Source organism: Petromyzon marinus, chromosome 10 (assembly GCF_048934315.1).
Source record: "Petromyzon marinus isolate PM22_M1 ecotype Great Lakes invasive population chromosome 10, UKy_Petmar_22M1.pri1.0, whole genome shotgun sequence".
Taxonomy (NCBI): domain Eukaryota; kingdom Metazoa; phylum Chordata; class Hyperoartia; order Petromyzontiformes; family Petromyzontidae; genus Petromyzon; species Petromyzon marinus.
The window spans coordinates 2,808,291-2,835,960 of NC_133676.1; the positions used below are offsets into that span (position 1 = coordinate 2,808,291).

Consider the following 27,670-nt stretch of genomic DNA (forward strand, 5'->3'; position numbering starts at 1 on the left):
TGCAGTGATTGAGTGATGAGATCAGCTCATGTGCAGGAGTGAGATGGATTGTGGCATTGTGAAACCATGAGGGAATGTGATGGCATGAAAATAAATTCATGAAGCTGAGGATAAACCATGGCTGATGATGATGATGATATGAATAATTGAGGTGAATAATTCCGTTGACCAATATCAATTTACACACTATCACCCGTGGTTCAAAAGTCATTACATTCACATATAGAAACTCATTGTCGGATACTCCACAGATGATACAATTCATTGTTTACCTGTCACAGTGAGCTTTGCTGATGTCTGGAAGTTTCCAGAGTCGCACGTGTACTGGTCACTGTCTCCCAGGTCCACTGAGCTGATGACGAGGCTGGCCTTCCTGCCCTCGCGCACCATGCGATACTTGGCTCCAGCTTTCAGGGTCTTGTCACCCTTGAGCCACACGACAGGAGTGTCTCCACGAGATGTTTCACACGTCAGCTCAGCCTCGTGTCCTTCCTCAACCGATAAAGATCCCAACTCCTTGGAGAATTCAATAGGAAGCTCTGAAAGCGAAAATGAAAATAGTAATTGGATATATAAATTTTGTTATTATAACAATTACATTTTCAAGTCTGAATTATGTTTGTATTCAGGAGGAGCTGTACCTGTAACAGTCAAGGTGGCACTGGTTTTCTCAAAGCCCGAGTCACAGACGTACTTCCCGCTGTCTGTTAGCTCCACGCGACTGATCTTAAGTGTGGCTGCCTTTCCATCTCGCTTCACATGGACCCGCTTGTCACGACCATCCAGCAGCTGATCCTCATGGTACCACTGCACTGGGGACCCGGCCTTGGAGGTCTCACACGAGAGGGTCACTTCACCCTCTGCCTGGACTTGGGTATTGGACAGAGGTTTGGTGAATACAACTCCAGCTTCTGAAAGAAAATATGCAGATACTTTTTTAAAGTTAGTTTCCGATTTAAAGACGTCAAACACACGTCACTATCTACATAAATACCTTATGCATTTGGATATCATATCATCTGGTTTAGGTGTGTCGATCATAAGGACATCAGTGGGCTTGGGCAGGACACTTTGCGAGAAAGAATGATGGTTAAGTGGATTAGACAACTGACAACTAAGGAAGAGAAGACGGCCGAGTGAACGGGGGTTGCAGGGATTGAGGGATGAGATTAGCTCGTGCAGGAGTGGGATGGATTGTGGCATCGTGAAACCATGAGGGAATATGAAGGCGTTGAGAAAATTGAATGAATCTGAGGATAAACCACGTCTGATGATGATATAATAAATGCACCTGGTAATACTTGGACATCACTATCAAGACGGGTTCCTTGATGGAAAAGGCCAATAGTAATGTGTACAATATCACCCGTGGTTTCAAATGCATTACAATCACAAAAACAAAGCATCGTCGGACACACCAAAGATGATTCATTTGAATGTTTACCTGTGACAGTGAGCTTTGCTGACGTCTGGAAGTTTCCAGAGTCGCACGTGTACTGGTCACTGTCTCCCAGCTCCACTGAGCTGATGACGAGGCTGGCCTTCCTGCCCTTGCGCACCATGCGATACTTGGCTCCAGCTTTCAGGGTCTTGTCACCCTTGAGCCACACGACAGGAGTGTCTCCACGAGATGTTTCACACGTCAGCTCAGCCTCGTGGGCTTCCTCAACCGATAAAGATCCCAACTCCTTGGAGAATTCAACAGGAAGCTCTGAAAAACAGAATGGTTGGATGTTATACTAATTGAATAAATCATAACATTAAACCTTGAAAATACGATTATGTCTAATCTTGATTTGAAGCTTTCGTGACTGCAGGAATCCATACTCTTTGATTTGTTTGGTAAAGTCACGTAGGTATAAAATAAAATAAATCACGATGTTTGGGGCGCAAAACAAGCGTCCGTCATCAGGTGGGAAAGTTTTTAGGCTTTCCCACCTGATGACGGACGGTTGTGTTGCACCCGAAACGTCGTGATTTATTTTATTTTATACCTATGTGACTTTGCCGAAAGAACCAAAGAGTATGCTTATGTCTGGCTGCAGTAGACGTCTTACCTGTGACAGTCAAGGTGGCACTGGTTTTCTCAAAGCCCGAGTCACAGACGTACTTCCCGCTGTCCGTTAGCTCCACGCCACTGATCTTCAGCGTGGCTGCCTTTCCATCTCGCTTCACACAGAACCGCTTGTCGCTACCATCCAGCAGCTGATCCTCGTGGTACCACTGCACTGGTGACCCGGCCTTGGAGGTCTCACACGAGAGGGTCACTTCACCCTCTGCCTGGACTTTGGTATCGGACAGAGGTTTGGTGAAAACAACTCCAGCTTCTGAAAGAAAATGTGGATAATGTTTTTTTTTTATTTTCCCTTTGAAAGAGATATGTTAAACACGTCCCTTTCTACGAAAACACATTTCGCATATGGATATCATATAATCTGGTTTAGACTTGTCGGCCACAAGGACATCAGTGGACTTGGGCAGGACACTTTGCAAGAAGGGATGATGGTCAAGGGGATGAGACGACTGACGTAGAGACAGCCAAGGAAGAGAAGACGGTCGAGTGAATGAGCGCTGCAGTGATTGAGTGATGAGATCAGCTCATGTGCAGGAGTGAGATGGATTGTGGCATTGTGAAACCATGAGGGAATGTGATGGCGTGGAGAGAAATTCATGAAGCTGAGGATAAACCATGGCTGATGATGATGATGATATGAATAATTGAGGTGAATAATTCCGTTGACCAATATCAATTAACACACTATCACCCGTGGTTCAAAAGTCATTACATTCACATATAGAAACTCATTGTCGGATACTCCACAGATGATACAATTCATTGTTTACCTGTCACAGTGAGCTTTGCTGATGTCTGGAAGTTTCCAGAGTCGCACGTGTACTGGTCACTGTCTCCCAGCTCCACTGAGCTGATGACGAGGCTGGCCTTCCTGCCCTCGCGCACCATGCGATACTTGGCTCCAGCTTTCAGGGTCTTCTTGCCCTTGAGCCAAACGACAGGAGTGTCTCCCCGAGATGTTTCACACGTCAGCTCAGCCTCGTGTCCTTCCTCAACTGACAATTCTCCCAGCTCTTTTGAGAATTCAACAGGAAGCTCTGAAAGCGAAAATTAAAATTGTAATTGGATATATAAATATTGTAATAATAACAATTACATGAGTCTGAATTATGTTTGTACTCAGGAGGAGCTGTACCTTTAACAGTCAAGGTGGCACTGGTTTTCTCAAAGCCCGAGTCACAGATGTACTTCCCGCTGTCCGTTAGCTCCACGCGACTGATCTTAAGTGTGGCTGCCTTTCCATCTCGCTTCACATGGAACCGCTTGTCACGACCATCCAGCAGCTGATCCTCGTGGTACCACTGCACTGGGGACCCGGCCTTGGAGGTCTCACACGAGAGGGTCACTTCACCCTCTGCCTGGACTTGGGTATTGGACAGAGGTTTGATGAATACAACTCCAGCTTCTGAAAGAAAATATGCAGATACTTTTTAAAAGTTCGTTTCCGATTTAAAGACGTCAAACACACGTCACTATCTACATAAACACATTATGCATTTGGATATCATATCATCTGGTTTAGGTGTGTCGATCATAAGGACATCAGTGGGCTTGGGCAGGACACTTTGCGAGAAAGGATGATGGTAAAGTGGATTGGACAACTGACAACCAAGGAAGAGAAGATGGCCGAGTGAACGGGCATTGCAGGGACTGAGGGATGAAATTAGCTCGTGCAGGAGTGGGATGGATTGTGGCATCGTGAAACCATGAGGGAACATGAAGGCGTTGAGATAATTGAATGAATCTGAGGATAAACCATGTCTGATGATGATATAATAAATGCACCTGGTAATACTTGGACATCACTATCAAGACGGGTTCCTTGATGGAAAAGGCCAATAGCAACGTGTACAATATCACCCGTGGTTTCAAATGCATTACAATCACAAAAACAAAGCATCGTCGGACACACCAAAGATGATTCAGTTGAATGTTTACCTGTGACAGTGAGCTTTGCTGACGTCTGGAAGTTTCCAGAGTCGCACGTGTACTGGTCACTGTCTCCCAGCTCCACTGAGCTGATGACGAGGCTGGCCTTCCTGCCGTCGCGCACCATGCGATACTTGGCTCCAGCTTTCAGGGTCTTCTTGCCCTTGAGCCACACGACAGGAGTGTCTCCACGAGATGTTTCACACGTCAGCTCAGCCTCGTGTCCTTCCTCAATGGACAGCTTTCCCAATTCCTTGGAAAATTTAACAGGGAGCTCTGAAAAACAGAATGGTTGGATGTTATACTAATTCAATAAATCATAACATTAAACCTTGAAAATATGATTATGTCTAATCTTGATTTGAATCTTTCGTGACTGCAGGAATCCATACTCTTTGCTTTTTACGGTAAAGTCACGTAGGTATAAAATAAAATAAATCACGACGTTTCGTGTGCAACACAAGAGTCCGTCATCCCTCCTGATGACGGACGCTTGTGTTCCACCCGAAACGTCGTGATTTATTTTATTTTATACCTACGTGACTTTACCGAAAGAACCAAAGAGTATGATTTTGTCTGGCTGCAGTAGACGTCTTACCCGTGACAGTCAAGGTGGCACTGGTTTTCTCAAAGCCCGAGTCACAGACGTACTTCCCGCTGTCCGTTAGCTCCACGCGACTGATCTTCAGCGTGGCTGCCTTTCCATCTCGCTTCACACGGAACCGCTTGTCGCTAGCATCCAGCAGCCGATCCTCGTGGTACCACTGCACTGGTGACCCGGCCTTGGAGGTCTCACACGAGAGGGTCACTTCACCCTCTGCCTGGACTTTGGCGTCAGACAGTGGTTTGGTGAAAACAACTCCAGCTTCTGAAAAAAGGTAACAGTAATTAACGTCTTGTTTTATCTGAATTTACTTACATTTTCCACGACGTATTATAAAAGTTTACTTGTTTATACAGGTTTGATTGCTGTATAATGCACGTTTGTATCTGAAATGTGTGCGTTGTTGGAACAGACCTATGACACTGAGTTTGGCCTTGCTAGAGGCAGCTCTGGCCTTGAAGGTGACATCTCCACTGTCCTTCGCCGTCAGCTGCTTCATGGCAAGGGCGTGCTTCTGGCCCACGGAGCTCATCTCTATCCTGTTTCCTGCCTTCAGCTCCTTATTGTTCAACAGCCATCGGCAACCAGAGATGCCCTCGTGTGAAATCTCGCAATAAAATTCAGCGCTCTCCCCCTCTTTGGCTTCCACATTCTCGAGCGCTTTGATGATGGTCACTTTCAGCTCTGTAACACACAGACACATCGCATTACACTTGATACGCTGGCGGGATGTTAATTACCTTGCTTGGTAAGCAGGAGTCCGTGGGTTCGATCCTGACCTGAACGCCTGTAAATTTGGAGTTTGCATGTTCTCCCAGTGATTGCATGGATTTTTCTACGGTTCCTCCACTTTTTTCCCTCCACAATTATAAATAAGCATTTAGAGTATTTGGCTGCTATACATTTCCACGTGATAAGTCACTTAATTGATCTATCATTTATGGCCAGGTTGCTTCTGAAAAAAGAGCTATATATTCTTTGGGTCTTTCGGTAAAGTCACGTACAGTGAGGGAAAAAAGTATTTGATCCCCTGCTGATTTTGTACGTTTGCCCACTGACAAAGATATGATCAGTCTATAATTTTAATGGTAGGTTTATGTGAACAGTGAGAGACAGAATAACAACAACAAAAATCCAGAAAAACGTATGTCAAAAATGTTATAAATTGATTTGCATTTTAATGAGGGAAATAAGTATTTGACCTCCTCTCAATCAGAAAGATTTCTGGCTCCCAGGTGTCTTTTATACAGGTAACGAGCTGAGATTAAGAGCACACACTTAAAGGAAGTGATCCTAATCTCAGCTTGTTACCTGTATAAAAGACACCTGTCCACAGAAGCAATCAATCAGATTCCAAACTCTCCACCATGGCCAAGACCAAAGAGCTTTCCAAGGATGTCAGGGACAAGATTGTAGACCTACACAAGTCTTGAATGGGCTAGAAGACCATTGCCAAGCAGCTTGGTGAGAAGGTGATAACAGTTGGTCCGATTATTCGCAAATGGAAGAAACACAAAAGAACTGTCAATCTCCCTCAGCCTGGGGCTCCATGCAAGATCTCACCTCGTGGAGTTGCAATGATCATGAGAAAGGTGAGGAATCAGGCCAGAACTACACGGGAGGATCTTGTCAATGATCTCAAGGCAGCTGGGACAATTGGTAACACACTACACCGTGAAGGACTGAAATCCTGCAGCGCCCGCAAAGTCCCCCTGCTCAAGAAAGCACATATACATGCCCGTCTGAAGTTTGCCAATGAACATCTGAATGATTCAGAGGACAACTGGGTGAAAGTGTTGTGGTCAGATGAGACCAAAATGGAGCTCTTTGGAATCAACTCAACTCGCCGTATTTGGAGGAGGAGGAATGCTGCCTATGACCCCAAGAACACCATCTCCACCGTCAAACATGGAGGTGGAAACATTATGCTTTGGGGGTGTTTTTCTGCTAAGGGAACAGGACAACTTCACCGCATCAACGGGACGATGGACGGGGCCATGTACCGTCAAATCTTGGGTGAAAAACTCCTTCCCACAGCCAGGGCATTGAAAATGGGTCGTGGATGGGTATTCCAGCATGACAATGACCCAAAACACACGGCCAAGGCAACAAAGTAGTGGCTCAAGAAGAAGCACATTAAGGTCCTGGAGTGGCCTAGCCAGTCTCCAGACCTTAATCCCTTAGAAAATATGTGGAGGGAGCTGAAGGTTTGAGTTGCCAAACGTCAACCTCGAAACCTTAATGACTTGGAGAAGATCTACAAAGAGGAGTGGGACAGAATCCCCCCTGAGATGTGTGCAAACCTGGTGGCCAACTACAAGAAACGTCTGACCTCTGTGATTGCCAACAAGGGTTTTGCCACCAAGTACTAAGTCATGTTTTGCAGAGGAGTTAAATACTGTCTTTTATACAGGGAACAAGCTGAGATTACGAGCACTCCCTTTAAGAGTGTGCTCCTAATCTCAGCTCGTTACCTGTTTTAAAGACACCTGGGAGCCAGAAATCTTTCTGATTGAGAGGGGGTCAAATACTTATTTCCCTCATTAAAATGCAAATCAATTTATAACATTTTTGACATGCGTTTTCCTGGATTTTGTTGTTGTTATTCTGTCTCTCACTGTTCAAATAAACCTACCATTAAAATGATAGACTGGTCATTTCTTTGTCAGTGGGCAAACGTACAAAATCAGCAGGGGATCAAATACTTTGTTCCCTCACTGTAGATAGGTTGAAAGAAAATAACGAAAAACTACGACGTTTTGATCACAACACAAGCGATCGTCATCGGGAGAACGATCGCTTGTGTTGTGATCAAAACTTTTTTTCTTATTTTCTTTCAACCTATCTACGTGACTTTACCGAAAGACCCAAAAAATATGAATTCCTGCAGTCACGAAAGCTTTAAGTCAAGGTTTAAGAGCTATATAGCTCAATGGGTCTTCCCTGGGTAAATAAAAATTGTTTCAATAGTTTATAGTTTACATAAATGTTGCACAAAACAGCAAAATATAATAAATATATATTTTTGTCATTTTAAACGATTATTACTTTTTGTTCAACACGTCAACAGATAAAAGTAAATAAACCCCCATGCTAAATTAACGAGGTTGACAAGAAAGAAGTATTGGGAATCTTGAATTCAGAACCACCTCGGAAATATGCATCTGGACAAACTGTGCAGCGATCGTTAGCCAACACAAACAAACACCAACTCATGTAAAAAGAAACCCCCCCCAGTAAAACCTAAACAACCATCTTAATCGCTGAAGTAACCTTGCACGTGCAGAGAAGCGGAGGTGGTGTCATTGCCCACAACGCAGGAGTACTGTCCGCTGTCGGATGGCTGAAGGCCACGCACGAACAGGCCCAGGCTGCGGCCAGCCTGAAGCAGCTCGTGCTTGTCGCTGGGGTGCAGCGCGTGGGGGCCCTTCCTCCACGCGACGGCGCTTGGTGGCACGGGCCGGGACACCTCGCACTCCAGCGCCGCTTGGCCGCCCTCCTCCCCGCTCACCGCCTCCAGTCGTTTCGTGAACACCACCGGCTTCTCTGCGCACGCGGGAGAAGTATTCCAACGGCTCCGCTCTGATCCTGTGATTGGCCGCTCGCGGCCACGTTCTCACGACTTCAAAAAGGTGATTGATTTCCTATACAAATCACCACTGAGGCAGCACCCATCTCCTGTTTAATGCTCTGAGACAATAGTGGCAATTCCTCATTCCTATGGCATAAGCGATTCTATCCATAGGTTAACCTCTGTTCATTCCCCCACGAGGTAGTACTTATTTTACCAGCTCTGGAAGGGATGATGATAATAATAATTGACATTTGAAAGGTGCATTTCAGCCGTAGATCCCAATGCCCAATGATGGGCTGCATTTCACCGCCGAGTTTGAGCTAAAAGAAAAATCCCCATCAAGTCAATAAAGTGCGGGATTGATTAAGAACGTTGGCGACACTGACCTCGCACGTGCAATTGAGCGGTCTCCTTAACGTCTTCCGCCGTGAAGACGATGGTCCCGGTGTCGTCCACCGTGACGTTTCGCAGGACGAGCGTGTGGCTGCTGCCATCGCGCTTGATCTCGTTGAGCTCGCTGGACACGAGGCGCGAGGCGTTGAGGAACCAAGCGACGTCCTCCACGTCGGCGCGAGACAGCTCGCACACGAACACGGCCGTGCCTTCCTCCTCCACGGCCACGTCACGCATCTTGCCCAACACCCCGAGCTGACGCTCTGAAGGGGGCAACATTTGTCCGTCTTTATTAACCAGGGTAAACCCCCCTCAGGATTCGCATTTCACTTCTGAGGGCTTCCGACGCAAAAATGATTAGTTTCCACGTAAAAACTGCAAAATCGGTAGATATGACCACTAAATAATTTAAAAAGTCATTTAAAAAAGCCCTCCCCTCCTTTCCCTACCCCACCTGTGTTCAATAAAAGTAAAGAACGACCAACCCAGTGGTATTCCAGCGATAGGCTCTGTAAAGGCGCGTATAACCTATAACATTGGGCGGCATGTTTACCGTTGGATTGTACCATGCGTCGTAAAACGTGAATAAAAGAAAATGTGTATATTTAAGGAAACTAAATTAAATGACAGCGATTTCAAATAAAACATTAAAAGCAAATACAAATGACTTGACAAAGCTAATATCAAATGTTCTAAATAATAATAATAACATTTGCCGGCGACAGTAACAGGGGAATTCGTTTCGCAGCTTGTGACACCGCAGCCCTGTGATTTGTTGTGCTGCTCGCCACGGCCACCGAGCTGCATCTTGGTGACTTCTTTAATCAATGCCTCACGCGTGATATTTTAATCCACTGCTAACATTTCCATGTTTCATTGTTGTGCTACGCAACTGGGTGATTTACAGCATCAGCAAATTCTCCAATAATTAAATGTCTGCGAAGCAGACAATATGTTGCTATATTTTCTTGGACAACTCAACCACTTGACAGAAAATGTGGCTTTTGGGTTTAATGTCCAAAGGAGAATCCATGCATAATTCATGGTCCAGTACCACGTGGAGTGGTAATGCAGTGGATAACACTCTGTGCTTCAAACCCGGTGACCTCAGTTAAATGCCTGGCCACGGCTAACATCAGTGGTGAGTGCTTTCTGCATTATGTTGAACTTCTTTCACACCATACGTAGCCAACCATGCTAATCGGAGAGGCGGAGGAAGGACAACAAATTAAACACAAAAGTAGTTTGACAGAAATTAGTTTTCAACCCTGAACGAGTCCTGAGCCCCGTACGTTACCGACCCACACCAACAAGCTTGGTGAAGTATGGTCAAACAACTCACATGACCTACAAACCATGAGAGATCCTCTATCTAGCAGTAGAATAGCAAAGGGCTGCAAATGATCCTGCTTGTTCGTACCGCAACGATGGAGGGACGGTGCTATGGGTGAAGGCTCACCGTTCACGCTGATGGTGGCGGTGCTGCGTGTCTCGCCGACACGGCACGTGTAGGTCCCCGCGTCCCTCCGGCGCACCTTGTGGATCGTCAGCAAGGCCGTCGGTCCCTCGTGCCTCATATCGTGCCTGTCCGACGCCTCGATCTGCTTGCTGCCAAAGTACCAGAAGGGCTGCCCCACCGGTCGACCAAACTCGCAGTGCAAGGTCACGGAGCGATTTGCCGTCACGGTCTTGTCCTCCAGCTCTCGCACCACTCCTACTGGCGTTTCTACACATCCCGGAGAGCAGAAACCCAAGGCCGCATCACACACACGCTCACGGCGAGGTGACTCATACCCGTATCTGTGCCACACGCCATCGTGGAAGGATTTTAAGCAACTTAATTTCAGCAGTAACATTTATTGTTAAATGTACTTTGTGACCAAAATTATGTTACAATAATGGTAATGCTGGTGTTGTACCCAATTCACGAAAACCAACCAGACAATAACTGCTAGTAATATCGGCTTGGTCAGGGCTGTAAGAAAGTCTGTCCGGACAAATAAGGAAACGTAATCCTATTGCCTTATGATATATTCAAATACATCTGCTGCGCGGTTCCCTCCTCATGTCGCCGGGGATGGGATAATGAGGGAATGCCTTCTCGTGCTGCTGTCAGTGGTGTAGTGTGGTTGGCGTGGCCCATGGCGTGAGGAATAAATTGAGGCCCCCTGTCCAATCCAAGGGCCCCGGTGCAGCTGCACGGCCTGCAGTCTCGATAGCTCCGCCACTGACTGCTGTGTGGAAATGTACGTTATGTTTGTAGAACTTCGCTCGCACCGTACGTAGCCAACTGTGCCAGCTCGAGGTACGGGGGGAAGGTCAACACACTAAACGCAATAAGTAGTTCTATAGACACGAGTTTTCAACTTATATTTAAAAGTAAATTGCTCCAGTGGCGTTCTAATACGGTGGCTTTCAGACAGCATACATTAATTTTTCGTCTCCCCCCTCCTCTTCTCCGAGCATGGATGGACTCGTCCTGCTAAACAAACCGTCAAATCGCTGTCCGTGGTGCTAACGTTTAAAAATAAATCAATAAATACAAACCGCCACTTCTTTCAAATGTTTCTTGCCGTTGGTTTTCACACCTGATGATGACTGTTTGTGTTACAGTCGAAACGTCGTGAGAATGTTATTGTTTTATATATATTTTATTATTTTATTGTTTCCCTTCAACGTGACTTTACCGAAAGAACCAAGAATAGAAAGGAAGAGTGTTCCAGACGACCGCAGATATGGGTGAGACGCACAGACACGTGCGGCAGCTACCGTGCACAATCAGCTGGGCGCTGGTCTTAGCCTTTCCAACGGTGAAGCAGACGGTGCCGGCCATGTCGTGGCGCGTGGACGGCAGCGCGAGACGGTGTACCGCGCCATCCTGCTCCGTCTGGGCCCCGTGAGAGGCCAGGTTTGCCTCATCGCCGTTGAGGCTCCAGCGGGCGCCCTTCACCTCATCGGCGGAGAGCTCGCACTCGAACGTGGCGCCCTCCGGCTCCGTGACCTCGGCGTCGGACAGCGGCCGCACCACCTGTATCTCTTGCGCTGCAACGACCGGAGCAGAGAAAAAAAGATGTAGATGATGATGAAAAAAATACGCCGCTGCTAACAATGCATCACGTTCGCCAATTAGTTACAGTGAATGAATGTTAGCTGGCGCCGCGTGAAAACGGAGGATGCTTTTCCCCCGCAAAGTGGATTTTGTGTGTGAAATATTTGGTGTCGCAATCTGACAAGCACCACGGTGGAGAGGACGGGAAAGAATCCCCCACCTCGATCCACTCTCACACACAGCTGAGAACGCGGCTGCCTTCCGCGGGCGCTTGCGACCAATATTGTAATTCATGATTGATTATTGGGTCACGTCGTGGAAGTAAAATGTTTGTCATGCACCCTACTCCACCCGACACAGGTAATTGAAAAAGTGGTCACGTAAACAAGGGTGCCAATTTATTACGTGTGTGTTGGAGAGCAATCCACACGCAACATTTAGCAGTGTGGATTTCTTTATTCACTGTGTGATTCACGCTCCCACTGGGTCATTTCACATGTTACGACTAATCTTCTTGTTATTTTCTGCTCACATGTTTATTATTGTTGTACGTGCGGGCGAAGGGCAACAAACTAAAACACGAAAAAAACGCATTCATTTTAAAAAGGGCAGCACATCTTTCGAACGCCATGATTTCAACGAATGCGCAAAAAACACGAACAGCAAGGTAGAGAGCTCCGTGAAACCTTCGACTAAGAGGTTTGCGGAGGTGCGGTCGGCGCCGGAGTCACAGGTGTACACGCCCTCGTCGCTCCTGACGACGCTGACGATGAGCAGCTGGCGGTAGCAGCCCTGACTCAGGAGCTGCACGCGCGGCTCCTCGTCGCCCGTGGCCTCCGAGTCAGCCAGCTCGACGTCGTCGTGAAACCAGCGCACGGAGGCGCTGGGCCGCGACACCTGGCACTCCAGCAGCATCTTGTGCCTTTCCATCGCCACCTTGTCCCGGAGCGGCTTCACGAACCGCACGGGTTGCTCTGCGGTGCAGACGACGTTGCAGAGGGTCGGTTAGGCTAACCGTCAAGCCGCGTTCGTGGCTACGAATCGCGTGCGGGGTCTACAAAGGGTTACTGGCAGTGAAAGGCATTTTGATAAATTACCTATCATGAGGAGCTTGGCCCTGCAGGTGACGTTTTCTGCTATAAATGTGATCATTCCCGCGTCCTCCAGCTCCACGTTGTTCATTGTCAAAATATGCCTTCTCCCTGCAATGAGGAATTTAGAACCATTAGAGACAGGATGCCTTCTGGTCATACGACCATCCACGAAGAGAGAGCACCGTCGTTAAAAGTCCCATGAATATTCTTGGCGAGCGCCACTCGCCTTCCTGACGAATACGGACGCTGTAGCTGGAGCGGAGCTTCTTGTCGTTGAGAAGCCACTGCACATCCACGTCGTCGTGCGACGTCTCGCACATGAACACCGCATTGTCGTTCTCGTTCACCAGCTGGTCCTCCAGGCCTCGCAGAATGCGAATCTCGCGCGCTGCAGAGGGCACAGCGAGAATTGGCAACGTGACCCGTCGGGGAAGTCTCGGGGGGTGGGGGACCTTTGGAAAATGGGAGCCCAAACCGTACACAACGCGACTACATCATCGCCTCACGCAGGGCCGCATTAGCCGAGCAGCCGCCGGGGCATCGACGAGGCGCCTTTAGCTCCCCACCGCGTCCCATGAGATACACGGTGGGGTCGGCACTCGCAGGCAGTACCGCTTCATCAGGGCCACACATCAACTCAGCACCTCTGTTATTTACTGACTCAGTCAGCACGCCGAAGCCTCCTGCAAATAGCTACAAGCGGACCGCCACGCATTGTTGATTTTACACAGTTAATAGGCCACCGTTGAAAATGAAAGCCCATTTATAGCCGGCAATCTATCGCTTCAGCAGCCTTCCTACTTCCTCCTAAATAATATTACTTAATCGCAGCCAGGGGGGGAGTGGTGGCGCAGCGGTTAGCGTGCTGCGCAGTGAACCTGGCGACCTCCGGTCGATTCTTGGCCCTGGCTATCATGGGTGGTGAGTGATATCTGGACCGGTCCTAGAAACCCCCTCCTTTCACCAACCCACACTGAGAAAGCAGGGTGAATTATGGCCGACATGGCAAGGCGAGGTTTTCATCTAATAGCGTATTGATATAGGGCTGTAAATGATCGTGATTTTGTTGTTAAAATCACAGCACGTTGGAGAACGAGGTTGACAGACGTAATGTATATACAGCATGTTGAACTTCTTTTGCACCGTACGTAGACAACCATGCTAATCGTAGATGGGGGGGGGGGGGGGGGGGGTGAGTGACGCTGTGAGCGGGCGAGTGATGAGGAGGAGGACACTGTTGGCAACAAGGATGACCAGGCAGGTCAATGACACAGGCCTGTGTCCAGTGCAGGCACTGTTGCCTCGTGAGGTTACACAGTGGGTGTGCATCTGCCATGAGCGACGTGCGGCATGCGTGCGTGTGTGGTCGAACCGTACCGTGGACGTGCAGCTTGGCGGCTGTGCTGTTCTTGTCGGCCTGGCACACATAGAGGCCGCTGTCCTGGGGCTCACACCCGGTAAGGCGCACAGAGCGCCGCACGCCATGCCCCACCACGCGGATGCGCTGGTCCGATTTCAGCTCCGAGCCATCCTGAAGGTGGATTCACGTTAGTTGACATTCCTGTAATCTTCATCATCATCACTTATTACCTCGTTATTCATACTGTGCCTCGCACGCGGCACTTCTCAAGGTGCTGACTCAAAGAGCTGTTTGAGATAATCACAAAAAAATATATCGGTGGGGAAGCCATGGCAGACCGTTTACAACGAGCAAAAACAATGCAATATGGACAACAATCACGGAAACATGAGAATAAACTGAACTATAAAGCTGAATTGTGCACAAAGCCCTGTCCACAGGTGAAGTCACTCTCATCAACACCAATTTACAGCAAACGAGTTGAAGGCAATGTAAGTGAAATTGATGACGAATCACCTTGAGCCACTTGACCTCCGCGTTGGCACGCGACACTTCGCATTCAAGCACCGTGCTGCCTTTGTGAGGGACGTGCGTCTCCTGCAGCTGCTTCGTGAAGGTCACCGGCGACTCTGTTGACATCGTTTCACATGAGCTCACTTCTGGCACAGCCGCAAGCAGCCACCGGTGGCGTAATTGTGCGCGTGACGTGGTGGCCTTGTGAGTTTGCGTATCTCTCGACCGCGAGGTGAACCTGTGCAGGCACGGCCCACGAGGGCACCGGCTGCTCGTGAGCAGCGATCCTGCCAGGGCTAATGGATGGCTCTTTGCGCGCATAGCCACGTGCCCTTGCAGGCTGCGGAAAAATGCTATAGAGGCGTACGCGCGCAAATTCTGCCACGGCTATGCCTAACACCCTCGCTGACGTAAATATCTGCACGCACTCTTGAATACGGTGCACCGATAAAACAAAAGCCTCGTTTCGGTGAATATCGGACCAGCTAAAGCGGTGCGCTTTGGGATCACGTTACCTGCGACTGTGAGCTGCGCTGACGTGCGCACCCCCTCAGCTTGGAACGCGATGATGCCGGCGTCGTCCTCTCGCACGCTCAGAATGGTCAGGCTGTGCGACTTCCCGAAGGTGGAAATCTGGCATCGGTTGTTTTGCCGAAAGCGGATGCCGTCCCTCGACCACTGGCCCTCCACACCCACGTGGGAGAGCTCCAACTTAAAGGTGGCGGCCTCCTTCTCCATCACGGTCACGGGCTCCAGGGGTTTCACCACACGGATTGCACGCGCTGCGGGGGTGGAATACGGCAGGGTCACATGGGAATGCGTCGACAATATCTGATTGCACGATTATATATTCCAATGACTAAATATACACGAATTAATGGAGTTGGCCGTACATCACAAATATAGGCTCACAGAACTTTGGAAATTGTTGACGCCTGTTCCGGCTGCCTGCCCGCGTGTGGATTCCCTCAGAAATAGTGCGTGTGAGAAGTTCCACAGCGTTTTGAAGCAATAGAACTATCACTGCACTCACGTTGGATGGTCACTTTCGCTTGGGTCTTCTCATGCAGCGTCTCGCATGAGTAAAGGCCTCGGTCGCCCATCTCTGCCGAGAGTATGGTCAGGGAGCGTCGGGAGCCGTCGGCCTCAAAGAGGAAGCGCTTGTTTGGCTGGATCACCAGGCCATTGCGCGTCCACTTCACTTCTGCCGAGGCCTTGGACACGTCCACCTCAAGCACGAACGTCTGCCGCTCCTCCACCTCGACCGGGCCAAGTTTCCGCACGAAATAAATCACAGCCTCTGCGGAAAGGCGCAAAAAAACAAACGTCGTTCATGGGAGACGGTGCAAAATAAATTACTGATCGTTCCAAGAGGGGTATAAGAGAATTAAGATGTTAAGACAATTAAAGCAAAAGTCTTGATAGGGCTTAGTCTTCACTCTACAACTCTATAACACGTGAAACAGAGATGATCAAATGAAGGCAGGACACTGCCCCGTGACGTCGACACGTCATCTAACGGCCAGGCGGCTCAGCAGCAGAGCGAGTGGCTCATAATCAGAAGTCTGTAAGTTCAATTCTTGTTGGGGGTTGACTCCCTCTGTGGGATGGAACAACAGTAGATGTCCTTTGAAAAGACTTGCCCTTGCCATAACATTGTGGAATTTCCACCATTGGCTCAGGGCTGTAAATGGGAGATGAGCACCGCCTCCGTGCTCATTTGAACAGCAGGAGATTGCTTTGACTTGATCCAAGCCAGCAAAGGCATCCCCCTGGCTCACCTTGCACCTGCAGCTTGGCGGTAGAACGAATGCCCCCCGCCACCGCCTTGATTTCGCCGGTGTCGGAGAGCTTCACGTTGTGAAAGGTCAAGCAGTGGCAGGGAGGCTCCGCCGAGATGGAGATGCGGCTCGTGGGCTTGAGCTGCATGCCCTCGTGGTACCACTTAACCGCCACGTCGCTCGGTGACACAGAGCACCTGAAGGTGACCTCCTCGCCCTCGGCTGCCACCATGCTGGCGATCCCCGTGTTGAACGACACCGTCACAGAGTCTGCCAAGATGGGGAGACGGGTGGAATCGCTTGTCACCTCCTGATACCGCTTGCATCTCGTCAACTTCACGCAAGGACACTTGATGATAAAGTTCAATCGTGTATGTATGTATGTTGAGTTTCTTCCACACCATAGAAAGCCAAAAAATTCGAGGTGCGGGGGTAGGACAACAAACTAAACACAAAAAGCAGTACTAAAGAAATTAGTTTTCAATTTATATTTAAAAGTGCATAGCTACAGTGGCTTCCTAATATCAGAAGGAAGAGCATTCCAGACGGCCGCAGAAGCACAGCTAACCTTTCGAGGCAGCTGTCGATGCAACGATGGGTTCTGTTGAATGACAAACAATGGAAACCACCAGTAAATGACAGGTCAAATAAAACAACGGCTGACCCTTATGGCCCGTAAGCACGTCTCGCCTGTGGTGTCGCAGCAGCGCGCGGGAGCCGACCTGTGACCTGCAGCCGGAACGCGGCGTCTCCGCCTTGCGAGCGGCACACGTAGGTTCCGGCGTGAGCGCCGCTCGCTTGCTGGACGACGAGCCGCTGCACCGAGCCGTCCTCCTCCAGCAGGAAACCTTTCCCGGACTCCAGCCGCTCTCCATCCCTCAGCCACTCGACAGCGCCGCCCGCGTCGAGCAGCTCGCAGCGCATCACGGCCTGCCCGCCGGTCTCCACGCGCACCTCCATCTGGGCACCCGGCTTTGCCATCGGCTTCGCTGCTGGGACTGCGCACCGCACGGTGGAACAGACCGAGGGTCAGCGGTCGCTGCGCACCGCCTCCGTTATAACGAGTGCCAAGTGACGCACACAACTCAAAGTGGCTGTGCCGATGGCATTCGACGCGTGTTACGTCGTTACAACAAATATACTCTTTATCTTTTGATTATAAAAAGCCCCACTGCTTTGTCAAGTTGACAGGCACAGCTCGGACCTACCTATGTAGAACGCTCCAGGGACGTCGACGCAGAGGCTGCGCCCTGCCGCGTTGACGGAGGACAGCCGCAGTTGGTAGTCGCCCTCCTTGGAGAAGTTCTCCACTAGCAACTCGGGCCCGGGTACGCTGGCCGATGCGTGGCAGCGTGTCCACACGCTGCTGCCGAGGCGATTCGCCTCCACCACGTATCCCTCCACGGGGGCGCGGCTCCGCTCGGGAGGTGCGCACCAGCTCAGCAGCAGCCAGCTCTCCGACTGCGCCCTTGCAATGGCATCCGTCGGCGGAGCCGGCGGGGCGCATCGGATCGCTGAAAGTACAAAACACAGCGCCACGATCACGCTGACCTCCGCGGATTTATCACCGGCCGTGGACTTACAGGAATCATTGCTCCGACGGGTAGAATCGGCACTCTTTGGTGAGGTACGCACCGGTGACAACGAGTTGCGAGGTTGTCCTGGAGCTCCCCGTAAGGAAGGTGATGGTGCTCGATTGCTGCTGCGTGAGCTCCGTGAGCCTCAGCGTGTGACTGTTCCCGGAGACCTCCACCTTCGCCCGGGGGCCAGGGCGGATCTCTACGTTGTTCTGGAGCCAGCGACCCTCCAGGCCCTCCTTGTTCAATTCCACGGTGAAGCAAGCGGTCTCCTTCTCTCGTACCTCCAGCCGACGTGGCAGCTTTTTCACAATCACCCCTGCCGCGAGCAGCACAGCGCAACATCGGAGAGTGGCCGCTTACGATCTGTCGAGGTTCGTGACCCGCAGACCCCCCCCCCACCCCCCACATGCGGCACTCCACATCAAGTATGCATCTTGCTATGGCTGTGGCTACTAGTCACGTGCTTAGTCCGGTCTACCAGCGACCGAGAAAATATCAAGTGAGAAATTAAGCCCTGTTTGTGACAAACCATGCCTAAGATTTTTTTTTAAAAACCCCAACAGTGACCCCAACAGCAAAGCCGAAACGCGTGCGGCGCGTGAAGTCTCGGGTGGCACCACCAGCACGTACCCTTGACGGTGACCTCAGCCACGGTGCGGCTGCCCTCGGACATCTCGCACACGTACACCGCCTCGTCGTCCGCCGTCACGTTGCGGATCGTCAGGCGGCGCATCGTCCCGTCCTCCTCCATCACGTACTTGTCCGGATGAGGCTCCAGCTCTGTCTCCTCCAGGTACCAGCTGGCCTTCACGCCGCGGTGTGGCACCTCGCACTCCAGCGTCACCGACCCCTTCTCTCGCACCTCCACATCGCGCAGCTTGGTCCTGAAGGGCACCCGTGGCTCTGCAGATGGGAAGATTCGCGACCGTCACCCTCCGGGTGCCACGTCACGCCGAGTACAACGACGGGTTCACTGAACAAAAACAAAATACTGCTTGGAAGGACACAGCTGAAAAAGAAAACAGAGTGTGAGTAGCCAGGTTAATGACTCAATGTAACTCACAACATATTAACGGTTAAATAACGTAAGTGAGCTTGGATAGGACAAGTCGCTACGAGGGACGCTGATGATGATGGATGATGAATGGAATGGCAGCCAAATGAAAGAACATCCACAAGAGAATAACCACAATGGAGAAGGCATGACGAGCTCAGCTCGTGGGCTGCAATGACACGCACAATGGCAATGCAGGAGCATGGCGGATCACGGCAGCAGTGGATAGACCATGACCGTTGCGCATGATGATGATGCATGATATATATTCAATGATGTAGGCTGCGCCTTCCCCGGTAAGTACCGTGCACGATGAGCTGTACGGGGCTGTAGGTCTTGCCCACGACGTTGGTGGCCGTGCAGGTGTACAGGCCGTTGTCGCACTGCTTGGAGAAGAGCACTTTGAGGATGAAGTACCCGTCGTCGTCCTCGTAGGTCAGGTGACGGCGTCCCGGGACGATGATCTCACTGTCCTTCTTCCACACGATCTCCGGCTTCGGCTTGCCCGTCACGTAGCAGCTGAAGCGCGCGTGCTTCCCTTCGGTCACCTGCACGGAGCGTGCACGGAACAATCGGGCTCACAGGGTTCCGGGTAATGAGATGGGACAGCCAAACCAGTCGCTCAATAATGTCCCAGACAGGGCTGGGCTCAGCCACTGGATCGATTTGGATTTGCAGGTTGAGCTACTCCTGGAGTAAAGCCATCGTATGCTGGAATTTCAACTTCGATATACCGGCAAATGAATTAAGTTAAGCCAACTCCAGGACTGGTGTACCAAGTAAATGTCCCTTGCCATGCAGTCGAAATGGTGGTCAAGACAATTTAGATGGGGGCTCGTAGATTTAAAAAAAAACTATTGCTAAGCACAGTCCCAAAGGCCCAGACCTCAAGTGGAAAGCGCCAAACAGCACTATCAAATTTCGATTTAAAGCTTTCGTGACTGCAATGATTCATCTTCTTTGGTTCTTTCGGTAAAGTCACGTAGAATGATAATAAAATAATAAATTGATAAAATAAAATAACACAATATTATTATTGTGTTATTTTATCAATTTATTATTTTATTATCATTCTACGTGACTTTACCGAAAGAACCAAAGAAGATGAAGCACTATCAAAGTTGTTGTGCGGTGAGTAAAAAAATAGATCGCGATTCGTTTCTTTCAGGTTATTTTGACAAGATAAATTGGCAAAATTATGCTTGCTTTTTAACATTTTGGGTTGCTAAAAAAACCAAAAGAACTGACATTTGCACACGTGACAACTTCATTTAAATGGTTCTGTCGGGTGGTCGAGAGCTATAGATGAAAATAATGACATTACACCTCCACGATCACACGAAAAATAGCTAATTCTGAATCTTAATATTGGTCATGAAAGCCTACGTACAATATATAAAACTGAGTTTTGCAAAAAAAATGTATAATTAAGCCAAATTATACATACGTTTAAAATATTAAATATGTTTTTTTTCTCCAAATAATATATTACACTTGTGAAATTTGTGTCATTTTATGAAATGAACATATTTCTATGTTGAACTCTTGCAGTGAGCAAAACACCACCTTCTCAGGGAGTAGCCGCAGAAGATGATATTACAGAACCACAGCAGGACTGAGCGCTTCAATATGTGCGTTTAGTCACAATAGAGGCACACATTTAAATACCCTGCAAAGGGTGTTTGTCACATGTCATTGAAGCCTTAAACCAAGATTTATATGATTATTATACGCATGGCGGTTAGCCTGCGCCCTTCAATTCACTTCACTAAACTAAGGTGGCTGCCTGGATTCAAACACCGAATTTGAGTGGTGTCAGCTTAGTGCTCGGAGCCAGCATCAGTTTTAGCCTCCTAAGCCATCGTGCCATTTTATACGGCCTCCTAAGCCTCCCAGCCGTAAATATATTTAGGCATTTTTGTGTGCACCACCGAAGCTTGTGATTCACACATTTAACTGGAGGTCGATAAAAACGTGCCAAGCCGCCGCTCGCAGCGTCCCAGCGGTGCCTTGCGTACCGTGAAGGTTTTGGTGGTCTTGAGCAGATTCTCCGTGGAATAGCGCGAGGAGCCCACCCTGGTGTCCGGTGTTTCCTCCACCAGGCGCACGGGAGAACGGGACGCACTCCTGCCCGTCTGCTGCCCGGCACGGCGAACACAAAGCAGACACGCGCCGCTCTGGTCCGCAGTGCTGCGCTGTGCGGCCCGACTCGCTCAAAACCACTCGACGTGCCTGGGCAATTTAGGGTCAATGACTCACTCTACTTCTATCAATTCAGCGTACTTAAGAGGTTCAATAAACGGCATGTGCAAACGATTTGAACACGGATGTGCACAAACCAATCGTGCAGATTTCAATGTGCGCAAGATGCTTTGTGTACAAGGACCCACTCGTGCACTGTGAATGCCACTGCAGAGTGGTAGGTGCTTTGGGCATAATGACTCACACAGAGTTGCTCACTGAATTTTTGAGCACTAGGAAGCACTCAACTGGCCTACACTTTTCAAAAATTAGGGCCTTTAGGCATTTTTCACTTTCTGTCTGCTCATAACGGAGGGTCACTATTATTGTCGTAAAGATTATTCAATATCCATCCAATTGTAGTCGGCCCAGACACAACTGGCTGCTGCTCAGGCACTCAACATATTTTGAAGTCCCAACTGACAGTGCTTGGACAGCAGTGGTGGATGGGTTGACGTGGATGGCGTGGTAACTCCGTGCTGCCATGTATCCTGGTGAGTGAGTCCAGTACAACGCCTTGCTGCTGGCAGGGACTGAGCCTTTCTGAAAATCGGCCACGTTGATCGAAGAGTTGCCCAAAACTTGGTAGACACAAAACCAGAGGAACGTGGACTATTTACAAATATGCGAATGGGTCTGTGTTAGCCACTGAGGTCGTCACGGGTGCTTTCTTTTTATTCCTTGTTGCTCTATTCATCCTGCACCGTTCACGTTCCACTGTAAACGTGCACCGATGCTTACTATATTGAGGGCAATATTGGCAAATAAAATAAATAAATATTGATTGATTTACGTTTTACTCGGCTTCCAAACAGTTGCAAAGCATTACATCACTCCCATGCACTTGAGTGATTTGTATCATGGACGAGCAATCTGGGGGCACACACTCACTCCATCCACACACTCCTAGGGACAATCCAGCTGCGTCTTGGCACCACGGCGTGGGAGCGAAGATGAATGTGGCCCCACTTACCCGGTAGCTGGAGGTGTGGGCAGGCGACAGGTAGTCCTTGCCGGGGCGGCTGGGGGAGGGGGCGCGGGGGGCCCGGGACTCCTGCCGGTAAATGGGCGACTTGCTTCTTGCACGCTGGGGTTCAACACACGGGGTTCAACACATGGGGGTTCAACACACGGGGGTTCAACACACGTGGGGGTTCATCACACGGGGGTTCAACACACGGGGTTCAACACACGGGGTTCAACACACGGGGGTTCAACACACGGGGGTTCAACACACGGGGTACAACACACGGGGTTCAACACACGGGGGTTCAACACACGGGGGTTCAACACACGGGGGTTCAACACACGGGGGATCAACACACGGGGGTTCGACACACGGGGATTCAACACACGGGGGTTCAACACACGGGGTTCAACACACGGGGGTTCAACACACGGGGGTTCAACACACGGGGGTTCAACACACGGGGTTCAACACACGGGGGGGGGTTCAACACACGGGGTTCAACACACGGGGGATTCAACACACGGGGATTCAACACACGGGGTTCAACACACGGGGGTTCATCACACGGGGGTTCAACACACGGGGATTCAACACACGGGGTTCAACACACGGGGTTCAACACACGGGGGGGGGGTTCAACACACGGGGTTCAACACACGGGATTCAACACACGGGGGTTCAACACACGGGGTTCAACACACGGGGGATTCAACACACGGGGGTTCAACACACGGGGGTTCAACACACGGGGGTTCAACACACGGGAGTTTCAACACACGGGGGTTCAACACACGGGGGATTCAACACACGGGGGATTCAACACACGGGGGATTCAACACACGGGGATTCAACACACGGGGATTCAACACACGGGGATTCAACACACGGGATTCAACACGCGGGGGTTCATCACACGGGGGTTCAACACACACGTGGGGGTTCAACACACGGGATTCAACACACGGGGATTCAACACACGGGATTCAACACGCGGGGGTTCATCACACGGGGGTTCAACACACACGTGGGGGTTCAACAAACGGGATTCAACACACGGGGGTTCAACACACGGGGTTTCAACACACGGGGGGGGGGGGGGGGGGTTCAACACACGTGGGGGTTCAATACACACGTGGGTTCAATACACGTGGGGGTTCAACACACACGTGGGAGTTCATCACACGTGGGGGTTCAACACACACGTGGGGGTTCAACACACGGGTTTTGCAGTCAGATTGTTGTCGCGTCACACTGCCCTCCTTGGCCTCCTCATCCTCACGAGACAATTGCCAATGCATTGAGATAATTTATATTTCATGGTTATATTGTTTCCTGTTCAAAGTATAGTGTTATGCTATACATGTATAAACTATGGGACCTTTTTTACCAGTATCAAAAATTATGAAAAATAAGAATAGGTTTCATCTTTTCTGTCAATAAAACACGTGTTCTTAAAATGTTGATTTAAAGCTTTCGTGACTGCAGGGATTCATATTCTTGGTTCTTTCGGTAAAGTCACCACGTAGAAGGGAAACAATAAAATAATAAAAATATAAAACAATAAAATTCTCACGACGTTTCGATTGCAACACAAGCAATCATCATCAGGTGTGAAAACCACAGCAATATATTTTTGAAAAAAGTGGCGTTTTTTTTTACGTTAGCACCACGGAGAGCGATTTGGCTGTTATTCAGATGGACGAGTCCATCTATGTTCGGAAAAGAGGAAGGGGGAGACGAAAATAATGGATGCGTGTTCTTTAGTCTAACACTGGTGAAACAAGGCCATAAAGAAGGCGCTGTCTCTGGTGTAGTCAGATGAGTTTCACAGACAATGCATGTTTGTTGACGTGTTCTGCCACACCTATATGCGTGGTTAAATGCAGACTTGTTGCCTGCAAAATGTATCTATTTGGCGTTTGAGCATCTTAACACCACTTGTTGTATTGTCGAAAGATAAAACCTATTATTTTTTTCCCCCCCATCATGTATAAACTGTACTGCTATTGTAAGGAGTTGTTATTCGGGCCACGAATTAGAATTGTGCACAATAATATTGACATAAAATTCTGGGATTGTGCAGGAAATTTGTAAATTACTGGAGACCTTCTTTAAACAATGATACATCCTCACATGGTACTGCACATGTATGGAACCCCTATATGAACAGTGCTTGGATCTCATCTCATTCCGAATGAGCCCCAATTAAATGTATAGGCTGACACAGTTTGGTTGTCTGCAGTGGAGGCTCGGTGACACTGGTGACAAGGATAACACCGCCGTGGCCCCCCGTAGGCCGTGGCTCCTCCCGTGCCTACCATTGTGGCCGCGTCGGTGGGAGACAACTGCTCTCGGCCGTAGCGGCTGGGCGATCGCGAGTAGGACCTGGTGGAGGTCTCCTCCTCCTCCTGCGGACGCACGGGCGAGTGCGAGTAGCTCCGGTACGACGTGTAGGGACTCAGCCGAGATGTCAACGCGTTGCTCGAATATTGGTGATAGTCGAACCTCTTGCGGTGCATGTACGACAGTGCCGGTGTGTCCTCCTCCTTCTTGCCGTAAGCCGTCGACGGGGGCTTTGACCACAAAATCTGCTCCGACGGAACTCCCAGGATGGCGGACGCATTGACCTCCCCGGCGCTGTTCTTCACCTTGCAGCTGTAGGTGCCCATGTCGCTGGGGCGGACGCTGTTGATCTTCAGCGTGTGCATGCCGTCTCTGCCCTCGGTAAGGAAGCGGTAGCTGTCCACAAAGTTGTCGACGTTCTTGCCGTCCCGCTGCCAGGTGACGGTGGGCGCCGGGCGCCCGCTCACCATGCAGGTGAACGTGGCGCTGTACCCCTGGGAGACTTTCTGTGAGGTCGGCCTCATGATGAACGCGGGAGGCTCATGGGGCAGGAGTGGAGCGCTCGATTCCTGCCTGTAGCCCGGCGTGTACTCCACCACCAGCGTGACGGCCGCATATGCCTCGCCCACGTAGTTGCGGGCCCTGCAGATGTACTGGCCGCTGTCGGACAGCATGAGGTCTCGCACCGTCATGCGGTATGTGTTGCCCTCCTCCACAATCTTGTAGCGGCCTCCCGAGCGGATCTGCTTGCTGTCCTTTTCCCAGGTGACGGTGGGGCTCGGGGAGCTTACGATCTGGCAGCTGAGAGTGGCATCCTGGCCCTGCGGCACCGTGCATGCCTTCGGTCGGGAGAGGAAGCGCGGTGCGCCCCCAAACAGTTCCGCTCTCCTACTCATCTTCACAGATTTCTCTCGTCCTGAAAACAAAACACAACAGCACGGTGCTCATCTCAATCACTGATCCCAGGATACTGGTGGCAAATCCATGTTTCCATGGCTGGGTCTAGGTCTGTCAAAAGCAAGGTTACTGTTGCACCTCACCAGGTGATGCTAATTTTACCCACTCCAGAGGGATGGTGGACTTAATCGGAATGCTTCAGAAGGTTTTCCACAAATGTACGTTCGTTTTCAGGATCTGACTGTGTGCAGTCTTTTGGATATCAATAACACATCATTGTGCGAGGTTATTGCCTTTCGTCTCTGTCACACAGTGGAGGCGAGCTCAGGGACATGGCAAAATTTACGCATCAATATTATATTTATTTCGAATACCAACATATGGGACTTAGATTAGGGTTTGCACAGTGCTTTGTTTGTGAGGACTTCATGTGAAATGGACGCGCTGGGTCAGGACGCAGCTCTACGTGGCATTGGAGTCCAGTGAGCAATGCACGGGTCCGACCAGCACATGCTTCATTAATTTGTGTAAACCACCGTATGCCCCGGCTGACATCACTCGCAATTGGTGTACAAAGCGCCGCGCAGATTCATCGTGAGGCACGGGCGGATATTTCTGGAGGAAATTGTTGGAGCGGAGTGAGCTGCGACCCTCGACACCTATAACGGGGGCAGGGCGGCTGGATCCGCGCCCCGGATTTAGAGGCGGGCGGCCGGGGAGGGCGGCCGGGGAGGGCAGCCGGGGAGGGCAGCTGTCGGCACTGCTCACGGGCCCGGCCGTCAGCGTGATCTATTCGCGGCCCAGGGCTCGGGTTTCGCGCAGCCTACACGCGCCACCCATTCCCATCCCTGCTGGCTGTGCGGGATCATGCGCCCTGCGCATTATCACCGCACGGTGAGCACGTCGCCAGGTCTCTATCTCCGCAGGCACCTCGCAAAGAATTGTGCTCAAAAGCGCCATCGTCTCTGGAGTCACTCTAAAAAGTTGGTTTGCCTCTTTGAAATTGAATAAACTCGTACTATTATGCATGCTGCATTCTGGGGCTGCGTGTCCTCACGCAGCCTCCGGATATCTCCCAAAGGACCAAACTGCCGCGAGGTGATGGATGACGCTTCGCTGGATACGAGTCGGGCTCGTGTTCATCACGCCACGTCCCTGAAGCCGCATATTTGCGGCGCCAGGCAATGATTGCCGTGGCCGCGCGCCTGAGCTGCAGTGCGCACGGACGAGTGAAGGGTTCTTGAAGGACATGGGCCTCGTGGGTGGCACGGCCAGACGCGGCCTCCGCGGCCAACTCGGGGGTTCACATGGCAGAGGTTTTCCCCCTCACATATCAAGGCATCAATTGGACGCTCGGGGAAACGTGCAATTTGTTGTGAAGTTAAATGCAACTTTATAACCAAATTCTGGCATTGCACCTGAGCGAAAAAACTGAACGTAAGACAATTTACGTGTTGTAAAATGCGTTGAGCAACATGCAGAGTTTGTAACGTGTCTCTGTTCTCAGCGGGGCACAGACTGGGTGGGCCACGCGCACCTGCAACTCCACAAGCGGAGAGCGGCAGCAGCTCGATACGAGACCCTGTCACCGAGCGAGGCTGGTGCGTGTGAACGGCACGAGCGAGGGCCGAGGTGGTAAGGGGGGGGGGTGGCATTGCAAAACATCACCGCACGATGCTCCGAGTGCGCTTACCGTAGGACAGTTGACCCGTTCGCGCGCGCGTCCTTCACGCCTGTCCGCCTTCTCCTGTCCGCCTTCTCCTGTTCTTCACGCGCGGGGCTCCAAGCGCAGCAGCGGCAACCCTCCAGACGCGCGCCGCTCCGACGTTGAGAACCACAACGCGCGGACTTTTGCAGAACCCGACTGGAACCGCTACATGCCTGCGATGGGAGACGGCGGAAGAGTTCGGGACACCCTGCGCCCGTGCTCCCGCCTGCTGCCCCGGGCTGTGATTGCTGCGGAGTGCGGGTCGCGGGCCCGCGTCCCGGACAGATTTAGCACAGCGCCTGAGCGGGACGCGGTCGTGGCGGCCCCCGGGGCAGGAGACCCCCGTGGTCGCCCCCCTCCTTCCCTCACTCCTCCCTACCCCCACAGCCCCAGGCCCCTTCAGCACCCCCGACGGCTCCGTTGCTCCTATTATTAGGCGAGGGAGTTACTCTGCTTGGCCAGAGTCATCGCCTGGTGAAGGTGGAGAGGTGCAGTGACGGTGGCGA

At 50.5% G+C, this 27,670-nt stretch overlaps 1 protein-coding gene across 6 annotated transcripts in view; it reads right to left on the reverse strand.

Annotated features, from left to right (window-relative positions):
* The window catches only part of LOC116941109 (titin-like), a 127,769-nt gene extending 100,329 nt beyond the window's left edge, over positions 1–27,440 (reverse strand). For 4 of the 6 annotated variants that reach the window (XM_076066037.1, XM_076066039.1, XM_032951775.2 and 1 more), the window contains exons 1-31: positions 27,150–27,440; positions 24,535–25,475; positions 22,220–22,333; positions 21,024–21,143; positions 19,310–19,553; positions 18,582–18,854; positions 18,007–18,267; positions 17,580–17,885; positions 17,094–17,369; positions 16,940–16,972; positions 16,372–16,641; positions 15,624–15,890; positions 15,106–15,372; positions 14,594–14,706; positions 14,095–14,248; positions 12,944–13,105; positions 12,721–12,825; positions 12,310–12,597; positions 11,344–11,616; positions 10,034–10,300; positions 8,568–8,837; positions 7,881–8,153; positions 5,022–5,291; positions 4,602–4,871; positions 4,013–4,279; positions 3,210–3,479; positions 2,845–3,111; positions 2,058–2,327; positions 1,445–1,711; positions 642–911; positions 273–539 (exon numbers count right to left, since the gene is read on the reverse strand). In XM_076066037.1, coding sequence (XP_075922152.1) covers positions 273–539; positions 642–911; positions 1,445–1,711; positions 2,058–2,327; positions 2,845–3,111; positions 3,210–3,479; positions 4,013–4,279; positions 4,602–4,871; positions 5,022–5,291; positions 7,881–8,153; positions 8,568–8,837; positions 10,034–10,300; positions 11,344–11,616; positions 12,310–12,597; positions 12,721–12,825; positions 12,944–13,105; positions 14,095–14,248; positions 14,594–14,706; positions 15,106–15,372; positions 15,624–15,890; positions 16,372–16,641; positions 16,940–16,972; positions 17,094–17,369; positions 17,580–17,885; positions 18,007–18,267; positions 18,582–18,854; positions 19,310–19,553; positions 21,024–21,143; positions 22,220–22,333; positions 24,535–25,455 — 7,675 coding nt within the window. In that variant the 5' untranslated portion in view covers positions 25,456–25,475; positions 27,150–27,440. The remainder of the gene's footprint in view (positions 1–272; positions 540–641; positions 912–1,444; positions 1,712–2,057; positions 2,328–2,844; positions 3,112–3,209; positions 3,480–4,012; positions 4,280–4,601; positions 4,872–5,021; positions 5,292–7,880; positions 8,154–8,567; positions 8,838–10,033; positions 10,301–11,343; positions 11,617–12,309; positions 12,598–12,720; positions 12,826–12,943; positions 13,106–14,094; positions 14,249–14,593; positions 14,707–15,105; positions 15,373–15,623; positions 15,891–16,371; positions 16,642–16,939; positions 16,973–17,093; positions 17,370–17,579; positions 17,886–18,006; positions 18,268–18,581; positions 18,855–19,309; positions 19,554–21,023; positions 21,144–22,219; positions 22,334–24,534; positions 25,476–27,149) is intronic. The other 2 variants (XM_032951761.2, XM_076066038.1) reach the window with 2 other exon arrangements.
* Between the last annotated feature and the right edge of the window lie 230 nt (positions 27,441–27,670).